General features: G+C 44.6%; 1 protein-coding gene across 1 annotated transcript in view; it reads right to left on the reverse strand.

The window, feature by feature from the left end:
* Positions 1-26775, reverse strand: part of GLI2 (GLI family zinc finger 2) — a 186254-nt gene that overhangs the window by 119092 nt on the left and 40387 nt on the right. The window contains exon 2 of the mRNA XM_032190266.1: positions 17133-17295. Within this exon, the coding sequence (XP_032046157.1) occupies positions 17133-17274 (142 nt within the window). The 5' untranslated portion in view covers positions 17275-17295. The remainder of the gene's footprint in view (positions 1-17132; positions 17296-26775) is intronic.

Here is a 26775-nt window from a genome sequence, read left to right on the forward strand (position 1 = left end):
CTGGAGAATTCCAACTTTGCTCTTTTCTTTCAGATAATTATTTTCCTCTATTTCATCACAACTCAGAAAATTTTGTTTAATAGCTTCTAATATTGCTTCCATTCTGTAGCTGTACTTCCTTCATTTGACTGCCGAAAGAGCTTAAAAAAAATCCTTGCAGACAGTTTTTTTTCTCTTTTTCTTGTTATAAAGTCTACACATGCTACAAGGGCACAAGGGATGGAAAAAGTATTTAATTAGTATTTCCAGAAATATCCTCGCCTAACCCATAATGAGGTCATGCCAGATCATAATCCTCCTCAAATACAAGAGACAAAGTGATTTCCTTTCATACGACATCCTTTTTTGGGTGCAGCATCGACAGCTTTTCTGTGGTTTCAAAGGAAAATAAAATCGAGTCAGTCTGAGCAGGAGAAGTCCAGAAACGCCTAATACATCTTCCTGTGAGAGGAATTCAGCAGGCTCTACCTCAGTGAAGACATGGGTGAAATTTAATACAACCAGGAAAAAGAAAAAAATCACACCAAAATCACAGCTCCGATCTACATGTGCCCAACTGAAACCCTTTGAACTGACTGCTCAAATAATATTTCTCTTAAATCACACAGCGGTGTGTTTGGGCTACCTTTGTCTATTTCTCCTTCACACAGGAACAGACCTTGACTCCTGGGTGGACCATGGAAATCTTGGAGCGCCGCTGATGCCACCACCTTGCTGGGGCTTGGCTCAGGCTCCCACTGCAGAGCTGTGATACCGAGGTCCCAACCCTCTCGTTGCAAGCCATCCTCCCTTGGTGCATCCAGCAGCCACAGCACAGCTGGGTTTTGAAGACTCTCCGTAAAAAAGACCAGCCCTCATGTGGTACCTCTTGGGTATGGGGTAGGGTGGAAAGGAGGCTTTAAGGTGAGGAAACACTGAGACCAGGGAATTTGTTCTCCTTGCAACATATTTCACCACCTTTCATTAATTGCTTCTTGAGATAAGTTCAATAGCTTGTGCAGGGCAGAAATTGTAACTTGGAAAAAAACATCCAATATCACTGGAAGACATCTATACCTGCTCACATAGTGGCTTATCCCAGTACATGTTCAACTCCACTGCTAAATTCAGGCAGGGACCAAAGCTGAGGTGGACACCCAGGTTTAGCTTGCAGCTGCCAACGGCTCATCAACTTCCCGCAGTGGTGTAAGGGCCCGGAAAGTGCAAAGCATTTTCTCTCCTTTAATTCTCCAGGATTAAAATAAATCAGAGAGAGGACATTATCCACTTTATTTGCCTGCTTCTGCAAACATGCCCATGTGCTATTTCACTACAGAAACCACTGGGCAGCATTGATTTACCGGCCAGTCTCAGGAAGGCAGTGGTTCTCCACCCTGCTCTCCCATCCCCCAGTTTATTGTCGAGATCTTGGAACATCAAGTACAGAGTGTGAAGTAATTTAATGGCGGGGGGACTTTTCACCCTCCTTCTCTATCCCAATATGACTAAATTTATTGATTTTGGATTGCTGTAAATTATAATGTAATTATCCTGCTGCACAAGCAGCTTCCCATTCCAGAAATTAAAAAGCAATTCAGGTAAATGATCTTTAGCTATCGTGGTGCATCCCTGCAGAACTCATTAAGTTGGGGGATTAGATGGCACACCAAAACTCTTACAGGGAGGATGACATTGAAAACTACCATGCCTGAAAATAAAGAACTTGCTTGGGAAGATAACAGGGGCAAAGCTGCTGGTGTGACTTTTTTTTTTCCTTTCTTTCCTGACAACTTTGAAATGCTATCGACTTGTACCTCTCCTAGGATTTCTAATACTTGCTTATTGACCCTTTTTAAAAATAAACACCCTTCCTTTGAGACAGGAATGCTGTTAAGTGGGAAAATTTAAGAAATGGACATCTTCACACCACCACCCATGGAACCTGTTATTTGATCCAGTTGGATCTCAGGTGGAAAAACAGCTCACACACATTGGAGTCTGCATGTACTGTCTGAGCAGGAAGCTACCAATTGGCACTGAAGAAAGTTCATCCCATATTTCTAGCTAGTTAAGGTTAAGCTTGCAGCTTTCCCTAAAGAAAGCTCTATCTAGTGGGATTTCTAAAAGATCAATAACTGATTGTAGTCACAAAAGGTATTGCTACACATGCCTTTTGCCAGCAAAACTGTTCCCAACCCTTCTGTCTCACCCAAAGGTGAAGTCTTGCCTCCGTAAAGTTTCCTTCTCCCAGTTCAATCAGTTACAGCATTTCCCACTTGCTGTCTGATGCTGCTGTGATGCTGCAAAACAGCCATCAGCAGCCTTCACACCGAAGGCAGCTACAGTCGGTGGCAGATGAAAGGATACGTGCACACGTAGTTTGCACATCATTAAGTTCGTAAAATGCTTTGAGGATGAAATGTGCTACATAAATATAACAGGTTATTAAATTTCTTGGTGCCGTTTCCTTCATCAGAACCTGCAGTGGTCGTTGCTGGTTTGTGCCTAAACCTGCTACTGCTATTAGCTTCCTGGCTTTTGGCTTCCCAGGGGATTTGATCCTTGCCCCCAGCCACCGAGCCTTTCACACCTTCTCGCTGGCCCTGCACAGCTGCTGTGCAGACGTGGGGCAAGGGAATCCTGCTGGCTTCGGGCTGCACGCGTGCAGCCGCTCCCCTCATTTCCTGCACAAGTGGCAGCCACAGGACTTGAAAGCCCCCCGTTTGCTCCCACCACTCTTCCCTAACATGGCCCTTAATTAATACCGAAGGCAGCTACCATTTTTGAGTAGGGCAGTGCAGGGCCCCAGGATATCAGCCAAATACCGCAGAGATTTATAAACTTGTCAGCGTGGCCAGGCTCCCCAGAAAAGAAGCCAAAACCTTAAGTTTAAAATCTCCTACACTTCCATAAATTTCAGCTTTATCTGCAAGCTCTTCTCATTATGAAAGTTTGCTAGTTCTGTTATTTTAATTCTAGTAAGTACCATGTCCTAATTTGGACATTTTTCCAGCCTTCAGCTGAATTCTGGAGATATATGACATACCCCGGTAGCCTTTTCTCCTGTTAAAAACAATCTATTTACCAAAAGTCTTGTCCAAACCCAAATCATAATATCTGGTCTCTATTTATACCAGCACGGGCTCCTCTCCCCCAGACTGCCGCCCCCGCGAGCAAGCAGCGATTGCACAACGCGCTGTGGCAGGAGCACGGGACATCACTTCACATCTCCCTTCTTTTTTGGGACGCATGCATACTTTTCGAATTTCCTAAAAGGAGAGATTATTTGGTTTTGGCCGAGCATCTGAAACCACTCGCAGGCCACACAGAAGTTACCGAGTAAGCAGACGACATCCTCCTCTAAAATCCTTACGGACACAAACAGATTCTGAAAACATGTACTTCAACCACCTCAGCAAATCATTTCCCCGGTGCGTTGGTGCCGTGGGCCCAGCGCCTGCCCTGCTCCCTCCTCCTCGCCCCCGCTCGCTGCATACAGCGAGGAGGACGTTAGCGCTGGAATGAACCCGCTCCAGTCCTTTTATATAGATTTAGACCGTATAATTTGATCGCGACCACAGGCAGTTTTATTGCCCTGATTTATACTGGGCCTTGCAGGGGTCCTTTCTTCTGTAAGAAAGTGAAATTCCTAGAAGCCCTCTCCCTGCTCCAGGCCTGAGGACAAGCTGTGGGATCCCCAGGGCTTTCCACACAGGCCACAGCAGGCCTGGATGTCGCCTCCTTCTCCCCTCACCACAGCGTCAGTGGGGTATGCACACCTTGCAGGAGGCAGCTGAAGCACTGCTCAAGTGGCCCTCTCTACATTGTGGCACTTGGGTCGTCCTGCCTGAGAGGGGACCATCATGTGAAGCCCAGGGCAAAGCACGTCACTCCCCACCTACCAGGGTGACACCCCAGTGACAACCCCAGCACCTCTCCCTCTCTCGCAGGAGGGGATGAAAATCCAAACAGCTTTGCCACAGAGAAAAGGTAGATGTTGCTGTAGGGCCAGGAGTGTTGCTACCAACCATCTGCGTTCCCAGGGCACGTTAAGCCTGGGATCTGTGTTAGTATTCTCTGCCAGGCATCTGGCAGATATTAAATACCAGCCTCCCTAGAGAACTTGTTACCTCCTCATGCTTGACTGGGTGAATATAAGCAAGAGCCGTGCTTGTATCTGCTACCTGAAGAGGCTAGATGAAGCCTATCTGAAACATGCCAAGACCTTGGATCTGTCATTACCATACCAATTTCCTGAATGGAAATCCTGCCTGTCTTTCTTTTAATCTATCCTCTATCTCACTATGTGACCAGAACATGCTGTACTAGCTACAAAGACAAGCCAGTATGTGACTCAGAAATGTGATTTCTGCAACTTACCTAGAGGATTACTGCTTCAAAGAGCACCAGGTTTTGGAATAATGGTGTCAACAACCACTGATAGTCCTGACCTGTCACTGACATGTGGAGAGCTACTTTCGCACTGGGCCATGGACTTAGAGAATAGCTTCATCTCATCAAAAGTCCTGTCGTCTCAGCGTAGTAGCCTCATCATCACAACTAACATGGACTTTCTTCTTGCTTCTCTACCTTTTGTAGCCTTCTGCACCCAGCCAGTTCCTGTCAAGTTTCTATGACCTTGTAATTCTTCCACTCCAGTATTTTCATGACTTCTCCCTTTGCTGCCAAGTTTTCCTCATGAAGATCCCACAAAATGGTGTCTTTTGGCAGAAACCCTGCTGTTACAGTTTTGCTCCTTGTACCTCTGGCCAAAGGCTAGTCAAAAGCCTTCCCATCCCTCACACAGCTCAGCCATCCCCCTGCACCTCTGGTCTAGGCTATGTCTGCTGCTACATTAATCATCTTATCTAAGTAAAGTCTTTGACCATAATCCACCACAGTTTCCATAAAGGACTTTAAACTTCTCCCCACTGCTCTGAGACTGCTGGGACCTTGTGGCTTACCCCATCTTGTAATAGTTTTGCAAAATTTTGAAGCAGTAATCATGTCTTCCCTAGTTATAAGTCCACAGAGCACGGATCAAAAGCTGCTGACAGAAACTTTTGCCTCATTAAGGAGTACAATAATTGTCTGGAAAAAGTATTTCAGAACTACCTGCAGAACTTCTACCAGAAGATTCACAAGTGGCATGGCCACCTCTGTGTATGACAAACTGCTTGGCACTTCTGATGTGCACGTCTGCACCCTTCATATCTGATGAGACATTGTCCCTCCTTCCTGGTATCCACACCCACAGCATTCATGGGCCAGTTCCCTCTTCCAGCAGGCTGCTATAGCCTTCAAATTCCCACTGTGTCTAAGCATGGTTTGGGCCACTAGCCCCATGCCTCACAAAACACAGGGTTAAGTGAACCAAATTCAGGAGGACATTTCTATTCTGCCCTTAGGACTTAAATACTGGAGGGTTTTGAAGTTGGAAAAGAATAGTTTTTCACTTGGGTCACAGAAAGGAAGAATAAACTAAAACCACCTTTACAAGAGACACTGCAGATGCTGGCAGTGAGGAAAGGCCCTTTGGGCTGATACTTAGAGAAAGCTCATTTCTATCCCTGCTCAAGTGCTACAGAGGTTAAAGACCTTCTACAACCTGCCATAAAAGGCAAAAACCACATTAATAGGAAATGTGTTCCCCTCCCCCCTTCCAAATGTATTTTTTATGAGTAAACATTTCTGTATTAAGACTTACTGTCTTCAAAGATCCCTTTTATGTCCCAAAGGTAACCATTTAAGTGATCTTATAACAGCCGTTACTTATCTTTACAATGGGCAATGCACATGAACTCAATGTCTGAGACTTTCATTTTGCTATATATTTTTTAGTAACCACATATAAATCCATCCTGTTTCAAGTGTCAGTGACTCTATATGGCCAAAAGATAGCCTTGGATCTTATTTCAGCTGCTAATACACTGCTTTGAGTGGAATTAAAATTGAAAGAAGCACAGAGGTGTGCAAAGCTCCTTTTTTTTTCCTCCCAGACCTCTAAGCTTGCTCACAGAAGTGCAGCATGCACAAAACTCAGGAAAAGAAATGCAAATGTTTTGTGTGTGTGTTTGTTGTTGTTCGTTTATTTTTTTACACTTTCAGCCAGCTCATATCTATTTTAAGAGTCACTGCTCCAGCATTTGAAATGGAGGACCTTGGATGTTTTAAGGCTATCTTTGTAACAGCATGCAGAGTTTCCTCGGGAGTTTTCCAAAGGGGAAAAATTGCACCAGATCAAACAATAGCATTGCTGGCTCCTCTGCAGCTGATTACAGCACTAGTGTGCACGTGCACAGCAGGCTAACAGGAAAGAAAGCTGAAACTCAGCTTTTCTCTGAAACTGTCATCCCAAGTCAGTGATTTTCTTCTTCCATCACCTAGTCCCCAGAACAACACCTTTCCTAAGAGTCTAGCGACAAAGGACTTAGATAAAACAACTGTATATTGCTTGGGTCAGGGGCGACCTTATCGCTCTTTTTAGGTACCTCAAGGGAGGCTGTAGCGAGGTGGGGGTTGGCCTGTTGTCCCACGTGCCTGGTGACAGGACGAGGGGGAATGGGTTTAAGTTGAGCCAGGGGAGTTTTAGGCTAGATGTTAGGAAGAACTTCTTCACTGAAAGGGTTGTGAGGCACTGGAACAGGCTGCCCAGGGAAGTGGTGGAGTCACCATCCCTGGAAGTCTTCAAAAGACGTTTAGATGTAGAGCTTAGGGATATGGTTTAGTGGAGGGCTGTTAGCGTTAGGTTGGAGGTTGGACTCGATGACCTTGAGGTCTCTTCCAACCTAGAAATTCTGTGAATCTGTGAATCTGTAAATCCTAAAGCTCTGTATGATTTCCGTAAATCCATCTAGGTCTATCCAAAACCCTGTTCAAGTTCTTGAACCTCAGCAAAGTATTTGATAAAGTTCAACCCTAGATTATGCACATAGAAAACTCTGCTAAACTGGAAAAAAAAAAAAAACACTTTCTTGTTGCCATGTAAGAGATTTATGCAACTATAACATTGTGCTCTCCAACTAAGTTTGCCAGATGAGATTGCCTGAAAACGCTCAGTCTCTACGTATCCACAAACAGTCTCTCCACTACAGACACTGAAAATGTCTTCTCTATAACAACTTAACCTCATCTTCCCTAACCCTGCAAATCTGTTTTATTGGGCCCCTTTGACATCAGCAGGTTGACACTTCAGAAATATGAACAAGGTCACCCTTGTAATGCAGCGCTCAGGGGCAGCAGCACCCACTTCATGTGGTGGGGAGGGGGAGAATGGCAACCTCCATGCATTCTGACCTGTTAAGTGCTTCAGTATGACCAAATGCAATAAACATGCTAACCAGATGCTGATTGATGGGCCTCGAGGCCCAAAGAACAACGCAAGTTCATTATATAAACAGGGGAGTGAAGGGAAGTCAAACAGCTTTCCCAAAATCATGAAGGAAGTTTGGGGCTGGATCAGGAACTGAAACTAATTTTCCCCAGGCTCAGTTCTGTGCCTTCACCATAGGGAGCCACCAAAAAATTGGGTACCTTCACACAAGCAGCCTCTGGGAGTCGGGTCAGCTTCCCACAACACATAATAATTCCTCTCATTAAAATCAGACGTGCAAACCAATGCCTCAAGTCCTCACCTTTGTATTTCCCTTTTTTCCCTTTAAAGTGTGGCTATAAATACCTCACAAAGAACATCACCAGCTATACCTGCAGACTGGTAGGAGCAAGGTTTAGCTTAGCCTGAAAGTAACACTTCTCGTTCATGCAGAACACCAGTATCACCCCAGCGAGGACGCAGAAGTGGCGGCTGCTTGGTTCCCCTGTCACAGCTGGCCCTCCCCACAAACAGCAGCCATAAACCAAGGAGAGTCCACAACAGAAAAACAGATCAGATAAAGATAAAAAAAAAAAAAATTACTTGGGGAAAATTAAAATGTTTAACAAAACTTTGGCTGTAGCCCTTACTACTCTCTGCAGGGTCAGAGCATCTCATTAGGTGCAGATACATCTCTGTGCTGGTTTAAACAACTATACTGGAAGCAGTGCGCATGGGGCCAAGGCTTATGGGCAGATATCTCCTCTATTGGATGGTTTTCAGGAATGCTCAGACACTGAGCTTTTACATCAATATAACTGAAGTTATTAAAACATCAACTTTAACTGTTTACTTAGGGGTGCATCTGCTGCAAGCTGTGATTTTTTTGAAAATCTGTCACAGTCAGGAGCTGATCCACACAAGAAAAAAGAGGACAGCTTTCTGGCCCAAACAGTACCATTCAATCCCTACAAATGTTACTGTATTTTAAAGATCAGATATTAACGACAGTAAACATAAATATTTTGCTTGCAGCACTCCTGTTCTTATTTACATTTTACTTGCAATTGGAAGCATTTCCACTGGAATACATTCCTAAAATTAGCTGGAATTCCAGAAGATAGAAAGAAGTATAAAAAAAAAAAAGGAAAAAAGCCCTATAGAACTCTCTAGCAAACTGTAGAAAACGTAGAATTGATTTCAGACAATTTTGTGTGAAATCTTTTTCGGTTGTGTTCAAGTGGGATCACACACAGTGATTTTTTTTTTTTATATTTTAATTTTGGACTCAGTCAACCAAAGTGCCCAAGCCATAGCTCATTTCTTTCCACCAGAGTATGCCTGATCTCAACCCACCATCACTACAGGAGTCACAGAACACCCAGTGTGGGTTGCTTTGAAACACACGTAAACTCATGAGTTTAATATAATCCTAGACCAGTTAGTATGAAATAACTATATCTACTTAATTTCTGTATGGTAGAGCTAAACTTATGATCTTGGCCTGAGGTCTACTCTCTGGCATTACTGTTAAGGTCAAAAAACTTACCCTGCCAAAACAGCCTGCACAGAATTCCTGGGATCTTGATTTATTTCAGAATTTAAGGGTTCTGCTGTTTCTGTGGCACTTGGTTCTGGAAAAATATTATTCATTATAGTCCCCTAATTATAAGCCTTCTTTCAAAAATAAGTTTTAAATCGGTAAAAAGCTATTACTGCTACTGAACACTTTCATAGCCTTATACAATGTAAAGAAATGGTGTTGACTTCTGCAAGATGATGTTCTCAAAGGCACTATATGATAAATAGATAGCTTATGTTCAACTCCCCTTTGGGGAAAGAAACAACTCCATTTGGCAGACAGACATGAGAATATGAGTCATTTAACCACAATTATGTGGCGTATCAGTGAGACAGGAAGGACTTGCTAGTGGATATGGTGACCCAAGGGACCTGGGCTTAGTCCTCTCCACTGCCATGGATGTCACGTGTACACCACCTATGAACTTTCAAAGTCGCAGAGATGACTGCTTCTTAATTTGTTTCTGAAACCATGAAATCCCTTAGAGCCATCTTGGCCTTGCAAAATTCTTCACTACCTCTTTGCTCCATCTGCAGAATGGCAGAAATGGTTTCTCCTTGTCAAAGCGGGATGTTCTTACACAACAGGCTGAAAAGTTCACAGGACCTGAGCTCCCAGACAGCGTAGTTCATGTTCTCTTATTAAAATAAGTAAAAAAACGGTACAGAGGAACGTGGAGAAATGGTGTGCTCTGCACCACACTCACCAGCACATGAAGCCATGAAAACAGACTGCCTGTTTTCATTGGCTGCAGTTTAAGGAGGAGACAAGAAATACCAAGTCCTCCTTTCACTCCGAGGTGTGTGGCTGTCTTCTCAAGGCCATGCAGAAATTCTTCAGGAAGTGCCGGGAATACAAGCCCCATTTCTTGGTACTGGTATTGGATACACAGCATTTCTAAGAACATTTTTCTCTGCCATTCGTCTGACCTCGGGAGCAGTCCCACTGCTCCACAGAGGCAGCCGTGGAACGCTCTGCCAAACCCTATCAATTATTTAGCGTCAAAAGGAAGACTTAATCTGTGTGATAAAAGAATGGATTTTATCTAAGGCTTGTTCTCCTTAAAGTGATTTACACAACTGGACTCTCTAGTTGCTTCCCTTAGCATAATTATTTAGTTCTGCATTAATAGCCTTCCTCCTCTTGGGTTATTTTTAGGAGCCTTTTGCAACCCTTAGAATTTACTGTTTTTTCCTTGGCTGCTTAGTGGGGATTTTAAATTGCCCATCCCTCCAAACAGGCGGGTGAAACACCAGTCTTGTCAGTGCTGGTGTGAAGCTGCAGTAGGTCTGGGGAAGCTGCTCCCCCAGCTCGGGGGAATACCTGGGGGCCGAGTTTGACTCCGACTTGAGAAGTCTTGGGGTGAGATTTCAGTTCAGAGCTGGCAGCCAGGGCTCTCAGCCTGCTCATCTGGCTGAGGGCTGATGAATGAGAATGATGACCTTTAAAACATTAATCTCCTTCCACCTTGGTTCCTGGTTTTAATGCCACTCTGCACAATTTTGGCCAAGTCACAAAGACTTGGATTTGCCCCACCTAACATTAGCCACCTTAAATCAGGCATGAAGTCCTTTGGGGAAAAAAACACCCATCTTCATGATGTGATTGACACCCCCCTGCTGCAAAGGGAGCCCATACTAAACACCTAAAATTTAGCCAGCCAACCCCAGACAAAACAATTCCCAGTCCCAGTCCCCCATGATTGTGGCAGGTTCAAATGCCATGGTTAATGGATGGTGTTGGGAGAATTAATTTACAAAAGCTGTGCAAATTCTCAGATTCTCAGGTAAAAAGCTGACACAGGCTAAAAATACAAACTATGGCAACACACTGGCAGCACAGAAGAGACAGACCAGGAAAGCATCACCATAAATATAATCCATTATCACCACCGATTTTCTTACTTGACTAAATATGAGCAATCTACAAATAGGTAAGTTTAGCATTGGTTAAAAAGGTTATATTTAGGTGCCCTCTGAGTGGCACTTCACTGAAGTCTAAACTGTATCCATGGGAAGGGAGATGTATCAGCACTTGCCAGTATAAGCTTTTGAAGCTTACAAAGTAACAGAAAAGCAGAAGCTATTATTATGATGACTACTGTTAATGATGATGATAATACACTCAAAAAATACAAAGATCTTTCAGGTGGTACTTAGCGGTAGGGATCACCAGTGCCAGAACCAGTCTGTGAAGAATACCTTTTTCTATTTTAAACTCATAAAAGCTTTTGGAACTGGTGTGCAATCCTGCAATGTGGTTAGGGGCAAGATTAAATTGCTCCGTCTTCAAAGCACTTTGGTGTCTGTAATGGGCTGAAATGGCAGGAATCTTTGGTATGACACTTTGGGGAAGCTGCATGCAATCGATAAACGCTGGCTGATATCATGAAATATACCATCTCATCAAGTGCTTGGGTGATATGACACAAGCATCTTCTGTGAGGGCTATGTGATGTGAACCACAAAGCCTGTAAACATTAATGGTTATCCACTCTGAGGCTGCACCTTTGCCCACAAGGCTGGCTATCACACAGAGAAACCCTGCATAGGGGCTCAGGAAGAGAATTTTTCCATGAGGAAAATTTAAACAAACAAACAAACAAACAAAAAACAACAAACAAAACACCTCAACAACAAGTGGCCAAGTAGTGGGACTCCAATCACCTGATGAAGTGAAGGCTTGCCCAACAAAAACTGTTGCTGACTGAAACCCAGAACTGAAAGCCCTGGCTGAAGGAGAGAGATCAGGCAATAGACGTGGTTTTGTGGCACAGTTTATGGCAATTTTAATTATTAAAATTCTGTCACATGTAGCTGAAACAGTCAACCATCTCCTCCCACAGTGCTCCCCACTACGGCTGTACAACAGATATTGTTATTTGAACATAAAAAAGGTGCATTGTGGATTCCACTTCATCCATCCCTGCATGGATTCCTCTGAACTACCCCAAAGAGCAGTTTTCAAGTGACCAATGTAATACGAAAGCTTTCAGGTAGTCACAGCCCTTGATGTCCTGTGACTGAGGGACAACATCTGCCTTGCACAAGTGCAAACATCTCTGGCTTCCCAGAGGGAAACCAGTGGGTACACAGGAGAGACCTGTAGACAATCTGGTCAGCCAGGGGGGCTATGGTGACAAAGAAGCCCACTTTAAGACCTGATAGAATCACATTTAAGACTGACTGAAGCGTTCAGGGAAGAAATACGATTTTTGATTGCTAGCACTCTTACATCGGTGTTGTGCTGAAACCCTGCCCAAGGTGGGAGCCACTGAGCTACATGCAGAAGATGCTTGATAGAGACAGTGGCTGGCAGGAGAATTTTGCAATCTAAATTACAGGATTTTCCCATCATTCTGTTTTAAAGTTGTATACAGCAAAGCAATACTGGGCAGGGGAGCTAAGAATGTGCTTGTACTGGTTATATCCCTTTTTCTGGAAAATGTGAACGACCGAAGGAAAACATACTTTGGAGAAGATCCCTGCCCCTCTGGGGTGGACGGAGGAGATGACTTCATTGGGGCTGTTCTCCTTCTAATTTGTCTGAGTCTCAGGCCACACAAACTATATATTTTTCAGCGCAGTGAGGTCTGCTGGGATGCTGGCATTTCCTCCTCCTCATTTACATGGTCTTCCCATAATCCAGCGCTGAGACAAGCTGAACTGCACAAGGACGCCCTGCCAACACCACTCGGGGCTTGCTTACAGAAGACCTCTGGAGAGCGATGGGAGGTGCTCCCTGCCCTTCTCCTCTGCCTATGAAAGGGCTGAGTGTGCTACTTCTGCAGCACTGAGCATTCCCGCCAGCCCATAAATCAAGCGACCAAACTCCATCCCGATCTCTGATCCACTGCAGAAAAGCCCAACGCTCTGCCCTTACAGCACACGCGGGGCAAAGAGCTGTATTTCATCAAGCAAAGCCTTAATATCAGGGGAGAGTCGTTACCTCCTGGAAGAAAGCGTAGCCAGAGTCTTACTGGTTCTGAAGCTTGGTTTCCCCATGTTTACACCAAATGACTTGTTGAACTTCATTATATACAAAGTATTTCCATAGATCAGAGGCAGGGAGACCTGTGCAGCTAACATAAAATAAATTACCACCCTGTGATAAATGGTTCTATTAGCAATCCAGATTGTTAAACTCAGATACAACAGGATGAAGGGAGCACTGCCCCATTCATTCTCCCTGCGGCAGATACTGAGTTGTAAATAGGTTATTTTGTGTGTAAATAACACATTAAAACTCAGCATTAGCTGTGTCTTTTGATAGAGAGGAAATTGTTCCAAATAAATAATCTCGGACAGGAATGTAAAATAAGCCAGATTTAATAGTGCATGCCTGCTGCAGCCGTGTTAAACATGACTAAAATGATAAACCCCAGAATATACTAATAGTAAACTATGCTCTGACATCAAAGTAATGAGGCTGTATTTTTACCCAGCTTTAGAAATGCTAAAATTAGTCTTGACAGAGCCAGACATCAGAAAAATGTTTCAAACATAAACACCATCAATTTGGGAACTTGGTGTTTGTGTCATGCTGAGGGTGGGGTGGAGAGGAAAAGGTGCATTCTGGGTCTTGTTAAAGTCAGGCAGTTAGCATTTAGGAGAATTTGTATTTAATTTTTATTACAAGATGAGAAAACCATCTTCCTAAATATCTCTGCCTTTGAAAGAGTGGCTCATTTAAATTTCTCCTGCAGCCACACGCCTGAGCTTCCTCCTATGTGCTGATGCGGAGGCTACTGCAGTGTTAACCTGGAGGACCCAACCTGGTCTCACTCACATGCTGCTCTGCTCCAAAATCTTTTTCCTCTTTGAAGCAAAATGCACTTTTGCACTCAGCAAATGGGTTTTCTAAACATGAAGTTGCCCTTCCAGAACTGGAGGCACCAGAAGTGGGAGGGTCTTTTACAGATTTGACTGTCTGTAGCTCCTAAATATTATCATTGCACCAGCTTCCATCTCTGTCACACATATACACATGCATCTATTGAAAAAGAAGAGAGGAGCTTTGACTCTTTGGCCAGCATGATTTAAGGAAAATTAGAAAATTAAGAGAGATTTCCTTGATGTCCTTTCTGTGAGGCCAGTTTCAGAACATCTGAGCAATGAGTTACTATAAAAAAAAGTCAGAGAAGATCTCTAAAACAGCAGCTTTAGGACACTAAAAATACAAGACACAGATTGTTAATACAAAAGGACTCTTTTCCACTGACAGCATCAACAATGCTGATCTCTTTTCCTAGAGCTATAACTTAATTTGTTCAAGGCTGCAAACATTTGGGACAAATATCCAAAGGAAGAGAACTAGTAATTGAGACTGGACATATTATTACATTACAATGATATAGTTTAAATAATAATATAATAAAAAAGCTATTCTTCAATTATTTAAGTAATACTCAAGTTTATTGCTTCAATTACCTTAATTGTAAAGAAACCCTTATGAATCTATTCATTTCTACAAGGAAAAAAGAAAACCCTGTGATCAGAGAAACACGCTATGTTGGCACTCCATCTGTGTGAGTCAGTAGAAGAAAGGAGAAATGTGTTGCAAATTATGTCTGCTTGGCTCCAGAGAGCAGCTTGGTGATCCGCAGCATGAGCTGAGCTTCACTGCCACTTTCTCACATGCTAGTACAAAGAGTAAAACCTCTACAATAAATAAAATCAAGAGTTCGTGTTGGATGAGAATAAAGACATGTGCGTATGGCCCCGAAGCAGGGTGGGGAGCTTGGCGGCCCTCCCTTTAAAGCCTGTCTGCTGCTGTTCCCTCCTTGAGCTGAACAACGTAATTAATCTCCATGCCTCGTTTGCTTTCTTCTGTAAGAATATGAGCATAAATATGTATATTCCTGGCCTGTTATGAGTAATTACACTAGTTTAGTGAAGCAAATATGTTATATTAGTATGAATACTATATAAGTACAGCCTCGCCGCGCTACCCAGACTTTTTATTATCTGCTACATCACACCTTGCAGTTAACTGATGTTAGCAGAAGACTTTGTATTAATTTCTCTACTTACAAGCACACGCGCAGTGCTGCGCCCTCGCAGCAGCAAGGATTACTTCTGGCCAGAGTTCAGAGAAGAGCCCTGAACCACAACACTGCGTGTGTTACCTGCAGAGCCCTGGCGCCTGCAGCCCATCACCAGCTCCTTCACTGCTGGCCACTTCAGGTCATTTATTAGCACTTCTCTTCCCAGCATGATATAGATTTCGCTCTTTACATCTCATTACACAATGCTTTCATCATGCTTCTCCTGACATCTTCAAACAATCCTCCGCTCACTTCTCCACTTCCTCTTAATAAAAGTGGAAATATGGAGCCTGTAAATCATTCTTTCCAAAGGCGAGAGCACACTGCTAACGCGACGTATAAAGCTGGACACATAAAAAAACAACCCAGACCCTGGGGGAACCAAAAGGGCCCATGGACACCCCAGCTTGGGGGGGGGCCTGATTTCCGTCACATCCCAGGAAACACGGAGGCTGCTTCCTCAGTGGAGGCATTCCCAGGGTACGTGCCAGGTGGAGAGAAGGTGTTTATTAGCAACAGCATGTATGTGGGCTTTGAATTTTAGCACATGCTTGGACTTCATTGGCACCTATCAAACCTTTGAACCTGCCAGTCACTTAGATGAAGCCAAGAGTGGGCTGCCGCTGGTTTCTACAGCGTCACTTCTTTAACAGAGATCAAAGTCTGCAGGGGGTGGCAAACTTCAGTGTGTCAACATTTCTGCCTTTCCCCTATTTCTACAGCCCAGAAAGCTCTGCTTTCTGTCACTCTGCATAGTGCTCATGAAGAAGGTAGCTCAAAACCCACTCAATAGTATGAAATTGTGACTTTCCAACCAATTCTGTGCAAGGCGTTTTCTAGGTCTTTTTCAGAAAAATTTTCCCTTTGGCTATGAAAGTTTATCAAAGTCATGAACTGATCTGCTAGAATATGTTCTAGCAGCTGCTTCCTTATTCTGTACATTGGAATCTTCCCAGGACAAAGTGGAAATCAGAACTGGGTAACCAAGGTGTTGAAAGAAAGGATAGATAAAGCAGATTTAAGCAATTTGGGCCAGGATCTATCTTCCCAGCTCTGCCAACAAAAAACACAAACTCTCCAGACAAGCTGTGTAAGAGACAGGAGCCTGCAGAGGCATCATCCGGCTCTCCAGGGTGGTGAGAAACCACCAAGCAGTGAAGGAAGGGGTGGAGAAGGGTTCATTTTGGGGTAGAATCTGGCTAGCAATGTTATATTTTAAACAACAACAAAAAAGCTTTCTGCAAAGTTTACACAGCTGGGATGTCCCTTGTCACATCCGAGCTGTGCAGCCCCTTCTAAGTTTGTCTCCTCACACCCTGCCCAGAAGGGACGCCCTGTCCTGGTCCCCCACAAGAGCTGCGAGGTGCCTCCCTGGTGGGCACAGCCTCACCCACAGCTGGAGCCACCACAAAGGGCCCTGGCACCACCCTGGAGAGCCACCAGCCCCATACACGTGTGTCAGTGAGGGATGCACTTTTTGGGGTAGTATGTTGCCTGTTCCACACAGGCAGGTGGGAGGAGGAGGAGACAATGTACTTGCATGTCCCCTCCACACCAATGTTACACCCACCAAAACTGACCCTGCAACCCATCCATGGCAGCATCCTGACGGACCAGCAGGACCACAACCTCACCAAAAATACTGATAGAAACAGGAGTCAAGACCTCAACTATTTCTGATGTAACAACACAGACGGAATGGTCTTTATCTCTGTGAACCACCTTGGATGGACTATCCCAAATTCCTCCCCAGCCACAAAATCCCAGCAGCGACAGCCGAAGACAACGCAGCCTGTTTAGCTCATTAGCAGGATCACAGCCGGCACATGACACCGTTCCCGACCACGATAACAGGGCCAGCCATGTTTTAACCCCTCTGTGGAGGAGCAGCCAGCACCGTGCCACTTCCACCGTGCAGCGTTGGTCTGCTGGAGGCCCGTGGCAATGTGCTGCCTCAGCTCTCCTCCCCAATAGGCACATCTCACCTCCCCAGCCCCAGACCAGTTCATGAGGACTGGCGGTGACTTGTCACGGTGCGGTGATGTGCAGACACCACGCAGTGACACAGCTTCCCACTCCTGTGACCTCCGATGGCCGAGAACCCCAATAAACTCAGTGTTCACAGGAGGACAGATGCCACCGCGCTTATTAAATTCTTACAGTCTAATGAAAAACACCCCTGCTGCTTTCAAAGTGTGGAAAACATAAAGTACCTCCTTGTGCCACTGCTGCTCCTGCAGCTGCTAAAGGAGTGGGTTTCTTCCCAGTCTCTGTAAAGCCATTCCCCTCCAGAACTGCACCTTTTCCTTCTTTTTTCCCAGCAGCAGTCGAAGCAGAAGTTTCCATCTTAGGCATGCATCTTCCAGCTCAGCAACCCTATAGGACAGAAAAGAAAACCAGATTCTGGTCACTCACAGTAACAGGCAAAATCAGCTCCACAAGGAAACAGCCAGTGCTTCGACAGAGCTCAGAAAGTAAACTGTGAGCAGCAAAGATGTGCTGGGTTTCTGACTGCAGAGACACAGCCAGTACAGTAATTACAGGCAGAAAGGACACAGCCCTGCAAAGGTGGCTTCAAGAAGCTGAAGGCCTAAAAGGATCAGGACCAAAACACTTTATAGCCTCTCTTAGACTTGGGCTGTGTAACAAAGTAGATGGGTCCAAAGGGCTTTGCAGAACTGAGGGACAGGTGAGATGCAGAAATTCAGTATGTATAAAACCGATTTGTCGATCCTGTATATGACCTAGTCCACCATAATAATAATAATAAAAAAAAAGTCAGTCAAAAACTTTCCAGTACTGGTAACACATAAAAGCACATTTTAGTTGTTTTTGTTTGTTTATTTTCCCAGTCTGTGCTTGCTCTGTATGCTAGCGCTGACCCTGTGCCCTGCCCAGCCCTTTTCGGCGGTGAGTATGGGTAAGCCACAGCGGGTCTGTAGGAGGTGAGGATGAACATCAACCAATTCCCCTCCTCCTAAGTTAATTCTTCTCCCCTGACCAGTCATATGGGAAAATCAGCTGCAGCTTTACCCCCATTACAAATAACAAAGCAAGTGCTGGTGAAAGCTCCACAAAACAGAAGACATTAAAGCACAAACAATTTTTTAAAAGCTTATGGCTATGAAAAATCACAGCTCCCAACCTGTTGCTGGCTTCATCATTTTTTCTTTGTCACAAATTTATCTTGTTTTATTTCAAATGTCTCCAGGTGACACCTGTTTTCACAGAACCCGCAGTTACCTGGCACTCCCAGCCTCAGGCTGGTCCTGGGAAAACCCACGGCTAATTCCTCCTTTCCCTTCTATTTTTACTGTGGATCTACAATTTTTCAGATGCAAATTTTTCAGCTCCTGAGATATTCAGGAACATCCTAGCTATTTCCCTTACAGGAGTTTACTGGATCAGCCAAAAGACGCCTGGGAAACCAGAGAGTGTGCCGGCAGCTTTCCTGCCATTGTTTCGACTCAAACCTCCCTCCCTCCATCCTGGACCGACTCCTGAGCATCCCAGGTTAAAAAGTTAACACTCCTAAAAACTTCAAAATGTGTAAAAACTCTAGGCACTCCTGATCTGTAACTTCTGCGGCTTAGCTATCTATGACCCTGGTGCAAGCACTTCATTCTGTTGTTGCTTTCTTTTTTTCCCTTCCCCCGTCTGTTGTAGTGTTTTTTGGGCAGTTCTCATGCTGTAACTTCGGGATGGACAAGTAAAAAGCCCAGCCCTCCCTTCCCCACCGTGTGATGAGCTGCAATGGCTGCTTGGCTCTACTGGACCAAGTGGGGCATCAGCACCAGTCCCTTAAAACATTTCCATCTCCCATAAATACACTGCTGTCCTCGCTGGCACCCTGGAGGGACCTGCGCAGGCTGGACACAGCCCTCCAGCATCACTGCTGCTGCCCAGGCTCCGGCAGGATGGTGTGCACCAAGCATCTTGCCCCAGAAGCCTTCAGGCACAGCTCCTGGTACTGGCACCACTGGGTGATGCATCTGTGGACCCAGTTTGAGGCTTTAAACAGCCCGGCTCACATTGGAAAGGATGAGACACACAATTACAGGCTTCAGCGATGCTCTAGCAAATGCCGAGGTGGCCCCTGAGGTCCTGTCCCAGCGTGTGCAGGGCTCAGTGGCAAACACAGGATGGATTCTTGGGGCCAGGGCGTTTAATCCAGAAACCAGGTTGGGTTACAGACCACGTATGAAGAAAATACACTCAAACTGGAGGAGTATTTGACCTCGGTCTGACAGCCTGGGCTTCTGTTCGCTAAGCAAATAAACCTCGGAGGCTACATGACGAGCCCCCACCTGTTTCTCCTTAGTCCCCCCTTTCAAGGCTTGGTACCCGTGTTTGAAACCAGACGCTCGCCCGCGCACCCCCGGGGCTGCCCTGACCCTGGCGGGAGGTGTCCTTGGGGGGCTGAGGGCTGCAAAACCCCACAGCCACGGGAGGGGAGGGGACAGGCTGGAATCAGAAAACGCTCGCCTGCAAAGCATGCAGATTAGAGCCATGTTTTCTTTTCCAGAATGGTGCCTGATGTGAGATCTCTAAATCCCTGCCACAGACACATCAGTAGGGACCCAGTTTTTCAGATGTGTCATTTACCCAACCAAAATCTGACAAGAGATCAGTCCCGTATTAGAAAATCTGGCCTTTGCAGCTGTACGCTTTCCTTTCAAATGAGTTAGGAACAAAAAAATAAAATAAAGTGATTCAAATAAATGAATTGTATTAAACAGGTAAATCCTTCTCAAATACTGGATTAGGAAAAAAAAAAAAAAAAAAGGAATGCAACAACTCTAATCTTAGAGGATTTAGGATAATAAGTCTCTAATTATTTTTGCTGCGTAAAGGTGCTTGGGGAAGAGCTGGCTGGAGGCTCCAACTACGGGAGCTTCTCCCAGAGCAGCAGTGGCCAAAAGCAGCTCTCCCCCAGCAGCCACCCATGTCCAGAGCTGACCACCCCAGCCCAGGAGGACACGAGCATCCTTCCGGACAGATCCTGCCCCACTCAGCACCTCTACCCACAGTGAGGGAGCCCCAATGCCACCGCCACCTCACACCTCCCCAGGCTCCACAGGTGAGGGCTGAGACACAGTGACCACCAACCCCCTGATCAGCCGTGTGTGACCAGGACACAGCAATGAAGTTCTGGAGATTTAGGTCCCTGTCCCGGCTCTGCTACCATCCCCTCTATGTCTCTGGGCAAAAAGCTTAACCTCTCTCACAGCTGGTTTCCATGGTCATAAAATAAGAAATAGCACTTTGCAAATATGGCAAAGTGCTTTGAGATCCTCGGAGGCACAAGGTTATGGAAGTATTTTTATTACTAGTATGAGAAGATATATTGATGGAGGCAGTCAATCCACACCATCCAGGAGCACTACATTCATTTTTTAAGCAATGCATAGTTTGCTTTCTGTTCAATGCTAAACTTTTTTTGCTGCTCTGTGCCACACAGAATTTATAAATTCAATGACAGATTAATCTTAGCAGTGAGCCATTTGGCATGAAAAAGGGTTTCACAGGGAGCTTGCTTTTTCCTGTAAAGAGCATGCATTTAGGAGTGACTATACAGAGAAAGACCCTGTGCACTTATTCAAGCACAAGTCCCTGCCCTCCATCATTACTCAGAATTAGAAACCCAAAATGGATTACTCAGATTGTTCCTAAGGTTTGTAGCTTTCTCTGCAGGAGGAGGGTTGGGTAATTGATTTTGACACTAATACCAGCACTATTCATATGCCCTGTAATATAATTCTGCAGCGACACTAAAAAGGCAGCCATCTGAGATCTGAACAAGGAAAGTGCTATATGATTTGCCCTAGACAACCCCAGCTATTTTAACAGCTGCGTTGTATATTAAAAGGGAGAAATCCCAATAGAATTAAAAACAACAAAGTCACATTTGCCTTTGAGGGAAAACAAGAAGCCATAAACTCTCCTAATAAAACAATCCCTCCTGCTAAGTGCTTGAGGAATGGTCAACAGAGCTGTCCCAAAATGCCTGTGTCTTTTGGAGGGCATCAGCCTGAAAGGACTGCCAGCAACTTCGGGAATAAACAGATACTCATCAGAAATACCCCCTGCACACCTTTTTCTTGAAAAGACATTTTCTTCTTCAGGATTTCTATTTCACCAGGAAACCCCCTTCTCCTCAACCTGGACGGAGCAGAAAGCAGACACTTCCCCCACCGGGCTGATCGGCCAAACACGAGTCACCGCTTTTGGCCATTCCTCCCTAAATATTCAGTACCAGCACTGGGGTGACCCTCACTGGCACCCACCGCAGGACAGTGTCGGGGTGTGCCTGATGCTGACACCAGCACCACAGCCACCACGGCACGGCCAGCTCCTAGCATGAGCGATGGGAGCTGGGACAGCCCTCGTAGGGTCCTGCCCAGGTTTGTCCTCGCACATCCACAGGTTCTGCCCCACTGCCCCCCATGGCCGATATAACTCAGCTTCTGGCAGCTTTCCCAGGTGTACCATGCCATTTCAGTTGGTACAAGCAAAGAGATGCTCCTGCCATCTCTTCTTTTGCAGTGGACAGTATCATACAGCTAAAATCTTCTGGATACATGCTCTGCTTATGAAATTCAACGTGAGCCAACTGTTTTGAACACTGGCTTAATACAGAGGCTGCTGTGATCCTTTTCAGTCTCCCAGGGTTTGAGGCAAATTATGTTCTCGGTTACACAGAAGTAGCAGCAGTTAACCCAGTGAAGTCATAGGCTCTACACCAGAGCAAAACTTGACCCCTCTGTTTTCTTTTATATCAGCAACAGCTTCAAATTACTAAAGAAAGTTTTCTCTGTCCACATGCCACTACTAAACGTCGGGACTATCCAAACACACTGTCTGTTGCTGAAGGATCTACAAGTGTTTACAGAATATCAGTCTCAGGTAAAAGCAGCATAATTATTACTGCAGAACTAACCACTTTCAAGGTCCTCCTGACACCAGGTTTCCAATCTTGATATTTATTAGGAATTACCTCCTTGGGCCAATCTCAGGGGGTTGGTAACACATGGAAATTGGTGCTGTATGCTGGGGTGTGTACACGCAGAGCAATAGCAGCCCTCCTGGAGGCCCCTGATGCCCGTTCCAAGCTTGAGAAAGCTTTGTGGGGAGTCCCAGTCTCCTCCTGGGAGATGCTGTGGGGAGGGAGGACAGGACGCAAAGATGACCCCACACTGACAGAAGAGGTATTACGAGGGCACAGAGCAGCTCAGGGCTTCTTCCCTCTTTCTGCCTCCTTCCCCAGCTCCTACTTTTAGAGGAAACAATACTGGGATGCCAAAGGGAGGAAGGAGGGAGCTGTGCTGGCTTTCAGCAGAGGGGATAGAAGGACAAACAAGTTCTGCCCACCCTCCTCCAAATGTAAAGCCAAAACTGGGCAGAAACCTGGGGGTTCATAAGGCTTCACCAAATGGTTCCAGCCCGTGGCAAAAATCCTATCACTCCAAAAAGTGGAAAAATAGAATAAGAGACAAAAAAAAGAAAACAAAACAAAACAAAACAAAACAAAAAAAAACACCAGGAGAGTTGGCAACACTGCAATAGTTATACAGGCTCTGGAATGTACAAAGACTGAAATCAGAGACTTAGCATCTCTTTTGAACTTCAAAAACAACAAGTCTCTTCAAATCACTCTGTTAATTGGCTTTAAATTAGAGTTCTAAGTTTAATGAACAAATCTTACGCATACGGCAAGAAACGGATACGCTTCTAGATTAACTTCCTGATCAACACCATCTGCCTTTTCCATATGGCAACAGCAAACCAAAGGCATGGGGAAGAAGCCTCTCTTGCCTTGCTGTGAGAGGTCAAAGTGCAGCTGGGACTGCCTGGTGCTTGGCAGCATTTCCCTGTAACACAATAACCTCAGAATATCACCTCCAATCAGTTCCAGAACAGCCGGGGATATTCCAGGCACCAGCGGGCACAACTCTGCCAGAGAGATGGGGAAAAAGAACGAGACAAAGTATGGAAAAATGCACAATGGGAAGGAAGCTTGAGAGATAAAGGGATGTTTGCACAGATGACTGGTTGAGTGTAGAAAGAGTAGGGGGTTCCTGAAGATGAAGAAGAGCATGGGAGACAGAAGCAGCATAAATAAAGGGAAAGAATGATGACCTTAGAGACTAGAGCACATAAGACTTTACCAAAGAATATGACTGAATATTGAGAATATGAGTGACAGGCAAGAAGCAGGCAAATTATGTGCAGAAAGACAGAAAAGAGTGGCATGGGAAAGAAGAAGAAAGACTATGAACAGAGCTGGTATCAAAGGAGATGAAGACACATAGACCTGCTGGGGCAGGGCAGGTCATAACATGGTGTCTAGCATGGAAGGGAGGCATAGCACAGAGGGGAGAGAGGCAGAAAATACTCAGGTAAATTGCAAGGAAGCAAAACGGAGAAATACAATAATCTCTTATGACAGAAATATACCCTGCAAGCAGCCCTGAGGAATGCAGCCTTCCAGTGTGCTCTATCACCCTTACTAGTTGGAGTAACTAGATGCAAGGATATACTTGCTGCCTCCTGTGGTTCAGGGTGTATGCTGGAAAACACTCTGAGATGCACCTGAGAAAGAGTCCCAACTGCTGCCCTCCTTGCAGCAATCACAACAGCCTTCCACTTCTATCAGACAACACCAGCGGAGTTACCGGGGGTAGTCAGAAACTATCACCACCTGCAAGGTGTCTGGCTACCCCCTCCAGAGCTAGCATTTGCCAGCGGGGTGCTCTTTGGAGGCTTTCCACCGGGTACCAGACATCAAGTGATCCCTGAGCAGCAAGGGTGTAAAGCAGGGATCTGCACAACTGCACCCAGCACCCTCGGTCTTGTGTGGGGCTGGCAGATGTGGCACAGGACCTACAGGAGCCTTGTGCTTTTCAGGAATGACAGCCAGAGGCCAGGTTATCCAGGGACACTCCAGGGTGCCAGATGCCAACAGACAGGCCACAGAATTAAAACATAAATGTTCTTCGCCTTTCTAAAGCCCATTTACTTTATGGGTTGTGGTTACTGGATAGGAGATGGTGCTGAAGAAAGGAACTCAAAGCTTCTTTGGGTTTAGCCTGCTGATTTGGTGTTTTTCATGAACACTAATGTCACTTTAATGTTGCCGCTTCCTTACAAATAAGACCAATTTAAAAAGTATCAGATAAACTTGAATCATTTCCCCACTTCAAGTAGGTTTTCAAGTTGCCAACCTTGGAGCCTTTAACAGAAATTATCATTCAGGTGCTGGGTTAAAAACAATTATAATACATCATCAAAACATACAAGCAGACATAAAAGCTCAAAGCCAGACACAGATTCGGCACTGGTCCATGCTGAGACATGCAGGCTGGGGTACATGACTTTCCTCTCTCTCTCTCTCAGAAGTTATCTTTGTTTCTCACTTTGGAAGAGCTGAGAAGATGGAGGAGTGGGGGCTGGAGGGATGAGCCTTTTGTGGTGGATCAGGAAAACAAAGTCATGCTTGTACTTTTTCAAAGCCAATCCTACGTGTCTTATCATGAGAAATGTTTTATTATGCAAATTCCAACATGCGAAAAACCGTCAAAGAAGATAATCAAGACACTCCTGCATTCAGACTTTGTGTTAACTTGCTGCAAAAATATGGGAGGATGCCACCAGGTAAACAAAAATTGCTCAAAAGTGATGCGTCACCATTAGAACTGGTCCATGAATCTTCACTTGCTTTTTCTTTTGTTTGCTTTGTTGTTGTTGTTGTTATGGAGAGAGAATTTTGGCAAAAGAGTTGTCTAAGTATGAAATTTTCTTTGGATTTTCATAAAAAACACAATTTCCTGCAATGGAATTTTCCTTTTTTTTTTTGGGGGGGGGGGGGGGGGGGAGGGATTTCCCCCCCCCTCAAAAAAATACTTTAGATATAAGAATATAAAAAAAAAAAAAAAAGAAAAAAAAAAAAGAGGAAAAAAAGCAAAACAGAAAGAACTTGATCAAGTCTTCATGCTCTAACAAGAGCAGAAACTGTTAATAACTAACACGTCAGATAAACCATCTATGGCTCCTGGCAGATTTACCAGGGTGGGTAGCAGCTGAACAAGGATTATATTAAAGCCAGGTTGGGGGACTAGCAGTTAAACTATTTACAACAAAATTAGACTCTAATTCTGTATCAGTAATAATTAACCTATTGACTTTTCAGCAGGTTTACAAGTAAAAGATATAAAGAAAATGAATTGTGGATATTACAAGTGGAACAGGAACTCTGCCTCCAAACAGAGACGTTCATGCAGGTTCCAAAGAGTGGGCGAAGGTGGATGCAGGAGGTTTGACCAAAATAAAAGGAGATGCCTTTAAATCAGACAGATTGGAAATAGTTTTTGCGATGGTGGAAGTGAATGTTTTGTTGGCTGATGGTGACTGAAGATCTTCTCAGGGATTCACTTCCATGCTGCAGTAGTTTGGGCACTTTCAACTCTCATGAATGAAACCCTGAATACAAACCATAAGCAGTGAAGCTTAATGGGTTTGCTTTATGTACGGGTAGGATGAGTAATATTGTCTTGTAGTAACTAGTCCATCTAGATGACATTGAACAGTCTCCAAAGCTCAGATAAGAACAGTCTCATTTGGCTCAAGGAATGTAAAACCTCTATTTTGAGAAATGAAAGAGAAAGGATTGCATCCTTGCAAAAATCCCTATAGCAACTGGGTTCTTTCAGAACACGTTCCATTAGAAAATTTCAGTTTATTTTTAAACATTCCAGTTCACTTCACCAGCCTATTGAATCTTCCCTCCAGAGGCACACGTGTAAGTATGTAGAAGAGAGAAGCCTGGGAAGGAAACAAGGATGTAATTAAAAACAAAAAAGCAACACTTCAATTGGCTCATTTTCCTCTACTGAACACATACACCACACAAGCTGCTATTCCACACTGGGTAAAAACACATATTGTCTTTATAAGACTACAGTTGCCAGCTGAAGGCAGGACGCAGACCACATAAAATGGTTGGCAGTTCATAAACCAGAGAATGGAGAAAACTCCTCCAGATGGGACTGGGATAAAAGTTTCTGACAGGATCATGAAGTATTTGGCGTTGGAGGGGACCTCTGGAGGTCATCCAGACTGGCCTCACACTCACCAGTAACTGGGAGTCAATTGTGAGCATTTGCAAACCCCCAAACTGTTGAAATACTGACAATCAATCTAGTAGGAGAGAGCAGACCTATAAGGGACATACCCATGAACACAGCCTAGTCCGCAAGCAGACTGAATGTATCGGTGAAGATAGATCTTAAAACCACCAAGACTCCTTGCAAGGAATTTCATACAAGGGAAAATGAAATGAATACTCTGAATGGAACAGCGCTTATTTCTACAAGGTGCGACACAAGTTATAATGCCGCATGTGATTCCAGAAATTATCATTTAAGTACAAGAGGCAGCATCTCAATTTTCAGCAGAGCAGGTCTGTCTTCTACACAGAAAAGTGAGCGTACAACGCGGTTGGCTGTTATTTCAGTGGAAGGGAATAAGTCTTTCAGGAGACAGGCTAAAGTATTCAGGAGGGTATTAAGCTAATGACAAAAGACAAGGGTGAAAATGAGCACTCATTTAGCCAGAAATCAAGATGTCAAGATTAAAATTAATCAAGGTACCAAGGGACTCAAAGAGAAGAGATTCTTTAATTGTGCAGACTCTAATGTTATGAATCCAAGTAATAAACAAGAAGTGGAATAGCTCGTTTAACACAACAATTAGTCCTGACCAGTATTGCTGAACCTGGTGGAAACATTTATGTGAATGGAGAAGTAGAATCCTTTTGTCTATCAATGCCTGGAAACAAATACAGAGTGATGAAGTTTG

Source organism: Aythya fuligula, chromosome 6, assembly GCF_009819795.1.
Source record: "Aythya fuligula isolate bAytFul2 chromosome 6, bAytFul2.pri, whole genome shotgun sequence".
In the NCBI taxonomy this organism is placed as follows: Eukaryota; Metazoa; Chordata; class Aves; order Anseriformes; family Anatidae; genus Aythya; species Aythya fuligula.